At 40.1% G+C, this 7167-nt stretch overlaps 1 protein-coding gene across 1 annotated transcript in view; it reads left to right on the forward strand.

Annotated features, from left to right (window-relative positions):
• Positions 1-5199, forward strand: part of nudcd1 (NudC domain containing 1) — a 56507-nt gene extending 51308 nt beyond the window's left edge. Inside the window, exon 10 of the mRNA XM_061931106.2 lies at positions 4599-5199. Within this exon, the coding sequence (XP_061787090.1) occupies positions 4599-4888 (290 nt within the window). The 3' untranslated portion in view covers positions 4889-5199. The remainder of the gene's footprint in view (positions 1-4598) is intronic.
• The last annotated feature ends 1968 nt before the right edge of the window (positions 5200-7167 follow it).

Raw genomic sequence — 7167 nt, forward strand, 5'->3', positions numbered from 1 at the left:
AATACATTGCAAAAATCAGACATTTAACAACGACTAGACAAAGAAGTCCTGAAAAAAATCAAAATAAATTGCAAAAATCAGAGATTTAACAACGACTGGACAAAGAAGTCCTGAAAAAAATCTAAATAAATTGCAAAAATCTGACATTTAACAATGACTGGACAAAGAAGTCCTGAAAAAAAAATCAAAATACATTGCAAAAATCAGACATTTAACGACTGGACAAAGAAGTCCTGAAAAAAATCTAAATAAATTGCAAAAATCAGAGATTTAACAACAACTGGACAAAGTAGTCCTGAGAAAAATCAAAATATTTTTGCAAAAATCAGACATTTAACAACGACTGGACAAAGAAGCCCTGAAAAAAATCTAAAAACATTGCAAAAATCCGACATTTAACAACGACTGGACAAAAAAGTCCTGAAAAAAATCTAAATAAATTGCAAAAATCTGACATTTAACAATGACTGGACAAAGAAGTCCTGAAAAAAAATCTAGATACATTGCAAAAATCAGACTTTTAACAACGACTAGACAAAGAAGTCCTGAAAAAAAAATCAAAATAAATTGCAAAAATCAGACATTTAACAATGACTGGACAAAGAAGTCCTGAAAAAAATCTAAATAAATTGCAAAAATCTGAGATTTAACAACAACTGGACAAAGTAGTCCTGAGAAAAATCAAAATATTTTGCAAAAATCAGACATTTAACAACGACTGGACAAAGAAGCCCTGAAAAAAATCTAAAAACATTGCAAAAATCCGACATTTAACAACGACTGGACAAAGAAGTCCTGAAAAAAATATAAATAAATTGCAAAAATCTGACATTTAACAATGACTGGACAAAGAAGTCCTGAAAAAAAATCTAAATACATTGCAAAAATCAGACATTTAACAACAACTGGACAAAGTAGTCCTGAGAAAAATCAAAATATTTTGCAAAAATCAGACATTTAACAACGACTGGACAAAGAAGCCCTGAAAAAAATCTAAAAACATTGCAAAAATCCGACATTTAACAACGACTGGACAAAGAAGTCCTGAAAAAAATATAAATAAATTGCAAAAATCTGACATTTAACAATGACTGGACAAAGAAGTCCTTAAAAAAACAAAATAAATTGCAAAAATCAGACATTTAACAACGACTGGACAAAGAAGTCCTGAAAAAAATCTAAATACATTGCAAAAATCAGACATTTAACAACGACTGGACAAAGAAGCCCTGAAAAAAATCTAAAAACATTGCAAAAATCCGACATTTAACAACGACTGGACAAAGAAGTCCTGAAAAAAATATAAATAAATTGCAAAAATCTGACATTTAACAATGACTAGACAAAGAAGTCCTTAAAAAAACAAAATAAATTGCAAAAATCAGACATTTAACAACGACTGGACAAAGAAGTCCTGAAAAAAATTAAAATAAATTGTCTTACAGTAGAAGGCCAAGCTAGTTACACAACAAATGGAGCTAATTTGCTAATGTACCACTCACACATTTGTAACCTATTGTTATTGTAGAGGCGAACAGTTGTCTCGTCAGCTGATGCGCAAGCTCGCAACTGCGACCCTGGGGCCGGGGGGAGTTGTGTGCATGTAGCGTGCTTAGTCTGGAGGCTAAATACTCAGTGTTTTGTGTAACTGTTGGCTGGTAGGGAAGGGTTGATGTATATTATTTGGTTGGTCTGATAAATGTTGTAGCAGTTTGCTTCATCAGGAGGGTGAAGTCGCCCAATTAAAAGTGTTGGATTTAACTGTGCTGGATCATTGGCTGCTAGTGAGGGCAGCCAATCATGGCACCCACCTGTTCCCAATTAGCCTGCACACCTGTGGGATGTTCCAAATAAGTGTTGGATGAGCATTCCTCAACTTTATCAGTATTTATTGCCACCTTTCCCAACTTCTTTGTCACGTGTTGCTGGCATCAAATTCTAAAGTTAATGATTATTTGCACAAAAAAAAATGTTTATCAGTTTGAGCATCAAATATGTTGTCTTTGTAGCATATTCAACTGAATATGGGTTGAAAAGGGTTTGCAAATCATTGTATTCCGTTTATATTTACATCTAACACAATTTCCCAACTCATATGGAAACGGGGTTTGTATATTGTGAAGCAGGAATCCTCCAAATGGTTTGTTTGTTTTGCTGTGAACGTGCATGCCAAGCAAAAGTGTTTCATGCAGCGTTCACATGTGCCATTTCTTTTTAATCTCTTGGACCACCGAGAGCCTCTTTCAGCAACGTCCAATTAACCTGTGCGATGTTTCCCTGTTGTGTGCCACCGCCAGAAGCCATTTCCTTCTCACTTTAGCGTCTTCATGATTAGTATTAGGGTGTCCCTTTTTGCAGGGAAACATCCCCCTAGATTCCTTGCTTCTGTCTAATGAGAGGTGACAAGAATTAAAGACGAACAATTGATTGTACTTAAAGGGAGACAGGGCTGGAATGTTTTTAACCTCTGCCTCGCTTTTAAGGGGATTGGAGATTATAAACTCAACACAAATGTCCACTCTGCTTGACACAAATGTCCACTTCGGAGGACGCTGGGTCTCTGGAGATGATAAACTCAACACAAATGTCCCCTCTGCTTGACACAAATGTCCATTTTGGAGGATGTTTGTTCTCAGAAAGTTATATACTTAACATGAATGTCCACTACAGAGGACGCTGGGTCTCTGAAGATTATAAACTCAACACAAATGTCCTCTCTGCTTGACACAAATGTCCACTTTTGAGGACGTTTGTTCCAGTGACGTGCAGTCACTAGAGGCAGGTGAGGCCCCGCCTCACCTGCCATCATGGAAAGAAGAAAAAAATATATATTAAATTGTTAAATGTATCCAGTGATTATACTATAAAGTTATTTTCCATTTAACTTCACCAGTTTTAGATTATTTTTATTCAAAATCGCTGAATTTTCACATTTGCCGTTCAAATACTGAGAAGAGACGGTGCGGTGAACAGCAGCCAGTCGAGGCACGTCACTCAATGCCTCAACATGGACGTACTCGTCTAACTGCTGGTCTGCTGTGCAGTGAGACCGTATTGCTATATGAACTATATTATACATTTCCATAGTTTAGTTAGCTGAGGTATATAATGTACAGTGTATTTTGTCAACAACTGTATGTGTGTAAAGTGTTTCTTGTGCTGAGCGATCATAAAACGGCTGCAAAAGACGCACTGGCTGACGCTCGCCTCCTGCACCCCCGCCGTAGAATGCACGGCAACCCCTGATGGGAGTGTTACACACTTAAACTTTCCACGTGCAAGATTGAATCTATTTAAAAAAGTTACTTCATAAGAAGCCAAAAAGTGCAAAAACAATAATGTTCGTGTTGGAGGAGTTGTGAATGACTGCTGGGCCACAGCATTAGGTACACCTGCAGACTGCAGGTGTATATAATTCACAACTCCTCCAACATGAACATTATTGTTTTTGCACTTTTTGGCTTCTTATTAAATAACTTTTGTAACATTTTTATGGTCTTTCCTCTTTGTGATGTTAAGTTCCTGTTATGCGCTGTTATACAGTATATGCCTTGAGCTCTTATTTTGAAGCCGCTAAGAGCGGAATTTTGACACAGAGTGGAGCGGAAGTTTTTGAAAGAATGTAAATAAAGTGGTCCTCGTGTAAACTGGAGCCTCCGTGTTTGTTATTTTGTAGTTTCATACAGTATAGGCGACATTTATAAACCCTCGGTTACACTTTTTTAAATAGATTCAATCTTGCACGTGGAAAGTTGAAGTGAGGGCTTTAGTTGATATAACACTCCCATCATGGTGTTCATTAATCCAGCACAACAGCGGCGCATTTATAAGTAAAGGTAAGACCATAATAACGTTTTTTTATTAAATGTGCTTTTTTGTGTGCTACAGTTTGTATGTGTAAAGTTAAAGTTAAGTTAAAGTAGCAATGATTGTCACACACACACTAGGTGTAATGAAATTTGTCCTCTGCATTTGACCCATCCCCATGTTCACCCCCTGGGAGGTGAGGGGAGCAGTGGGCAGCAGCGGCGCCGCGCCTGGGAATCATTTTTGGTGATTTAACCCCCAATTCCAACCCTTGATGCTGAGTGCCAAGCAGGGAAGGGAAGCTTTTAAACATAACCCGTTAACTGCTGCCAATCAAATGGTGAATAAGATACTCTTTAGGGTTCATATGTTTGTAAATCTGACTGTGATAAAGTCAGTGCCTCACCAGCCATCAACCTCACCGCACGTCACTGGTTTGTTCTCAGAAAGTTATATATTTAACATGAATGTCCACTTCAGAGGACGCTGGGTCTTAGGAGGTTAAGCACAAAAATTATGACTACAAGGGGGAAGATTTAATTGTATTGAGAGTTTATTTTTAAAAAGGAGGGAGGTGGATGCACACAAACTGCATTAGTCCTAATTAGGAAGCGGAAGAGCAAAAGTTGGCAGGTGGGGAAGGCTAATCACATTTTCCTTGAGTGAAAGGTCATTTGCTTTTGTCTCTTTGTCTGTCATGTGACCTGCCAACTGCCGCGGGCCTTTTCCTCGCCACTTGATCCCTCTGTGCGTTTTTTGAAACCCGGTGTCTTTTTTCCCCCCCCCGACAGGCTACGTCCAGGCCTCCAAGCGGGACAAGAAGTTCGCCACGTGCTCCCCCGACTTCTCCTACGCGGCGCTGTGCGAGTGCCTGCGCCACGCCTTCATCTACCGCCAGCCGTCGCCGGTGGACGGCGTCCTCTTCAACAGGAAGCAGGGCCGGCAGGTAGGGCAGGTTGCCAAGCAACAGGTGGCCAGCCTGGACACTGGCAAAACCTTCCTGGGCTTCAGGGCGACCAACGACAGGCTGTACGTGCTGACCTGCACCAACCTCTTTGTGCTCAAGGTCAACAATAGTTAGGTAGGAGGACTGTTTTCCTATTGGCTAAACACCATGGATGAATCATTGAGACATGCTGTATTAGTAGATGTGAGACAGTAAAGTATTATAACATTAAAAAAAACATTCCTTAGAGCACAGGTGTCACACTCGATGTCCGGGGCCCACATCATTTTAGCCTGTCAATAAAGTACTTCATCTTTTTTTTACCAAATGTATTCGGGTTTTTGCCACTTTGACGGAAGAAAATACGTGTCCTGCGAGCAAATGACTATCTTTTAAACTTGAATATTATCTACAAAATCCAAAACCAGTTGTCACGTTGTGTAAATGGTAAATAAAAAGAGAATACAACAAATCCTTTTCAACTTATATTCAATTGAATAGACTGCAAAGACAAGATAGTTCATGTTCACACTGAGAAACTTTGTTGTTGTTTTTTTTGCAAATCTTTAAAGGGGAACATTATCACAATTTCAGAATGGTTAAAACCATTAAAAATCAGTTCCCAGTGGCTTATTATATTTTTCGAAGTTTTTTTCAAAATTTTACCCATCACGCAATATCCCTAAAAAAAGCTTTAAAGTGCCTGATTTTAACCATCGTTATATACACCCGTCCATTTTCCTGTGACGTCACATAGTGATACCAACACAAACAAACATGGCGGAAAGAACAGCAAGCTATAACGACATTAGCTCGGATTCAGACTCGGATTTCAGCGGCTTCAACAGATTATGCATGTATTGAAACGGATGGTTGTAGTGTGGAGGCAGGTAGCGAAAACGAAATTGAAGAAGAAACTGAAGCTATTGAGCCATATCGGTTTGAACCGTATGCAAGCAAAACCGACGAAAACGACACGACAGCCAGCGACACGGGAGAAAGCGAGGACGAATTCGGCGATCGCCTTCTAACCAACGATTGGTATGTGTTTGTTTGGCATTAAAGGAAACTAACAACTATGAACTAGGTTTACAGCATATGAAATACATTTGGCAACAACATGCACTTTGAGAGTGCAGACAGCCCAATTTTCATCAATTAATATATTCTGTAGACATACCCTCATCCGCGCTCTTTTCCTGAAAGCTGATCCGTCCAGTTTTGGAGTTGATGTCAGCAGGCCAGGGAAGCTAGGGTCGATATTCTTCTCTTGATCATCTTTGGTGGCATAAGGGACGGTGTGAGCCAAGACATCCAGGGGGTTTAGCTCGCTCGTCTACGGGAACAAACTGCCGCGATTGCTTGCCGTGCTACCGAGGTCCTTTGTCCCTGAATTGCTCACACACTCCGGCAGATTCAATGGGGGTCTGGCGGCAGATTTCTTTGACTTTATCGTCGGAAATGCATCTGCTTTGAGTGTCGCAGGATATCCACACATTCTTGCCATCTCTGTCGTAGCATAGCTTTCGTCAGTAAAGTGTGCGGAACAAACGTCCAATTTCTTGCCACTTTCGCATCTTTGGGCCACTGGTGCAACTTGAATCCGTCCCTGTTCGTGTTGTTACACCCTCCGACAACACACTGACGAGGCATGATGTCTCCAAGGTACGGAAAACAGTCGGAAAAACGGAAAATAACAGAGCTGATTTGACTCGGTGTTTGAGAAAATGGCGGATTGCTTCCCGATGTGACGCCACGTTGTGACGTCATCGCTCCAAGAGCGAATATTAGAAAGGCGTTTAATTCGCCAAAATTCACCCATTTAGAGTTCGGAAATCGGTTAAAAAAATATATGGTCTTTTTTTTCTGCAACATCAAGGTATATATTGACGCTTACATAGGTCTGGTGATAATTTTCCCCTTTAACTGAGAATTTAATGGCAGCAACACATTGCAAAAAAGGCATTTTTACCAGTGTGTTACATGGCCTTTCCTTTTAACAGCACTCAGTAAAGGTTTGGGAACTGAGGAGACACATTTTTGAAGTGGAATTATTTCCCAATTTTTGCTTGATGTACAGCTTAAGTTGTTCAACAGTCTCCCTTCTCATATTTTAGCCTTCATACATTTTCAATGTCTGGACTACAGGCAGGCCAGTCTAGTACCGTCACTCTTTTACTATGAAGCCACGCTGTTGTAACACGTGGCTTGGCATTGTCTTGCTGAATAAGCAGGGGCGTCCATGATGGCAACATATGTTGCTCCAAAACCTTTCAGCATTAATGGTGCCTTCACAGATGTGTAAGTTACCCATGTCTTGGGCACTAATACACCCCCATACCATCACACATGCTGCCTTTTACACTTTGCGCCTAGAACAATCCGGATGGTTCTTTTCTTCTTAGGACACGACA

Source organism: Nerophis lumbriciformis, linkage group LG37 (assembly GCF_033978685.3).
Source record: "Nerophis lumbriciformis linkage group LG37, RoL_Nlum_v2.1, whole genome shotgun sequence".
Taxonomy (NCBI): domain Eukaryota; kingdom Metazoa; phylum Chordata; class Actinopteri; order Syngnathiformes; family Syngnathidae; genus Nerophis; species Nerophis lumbriciformis.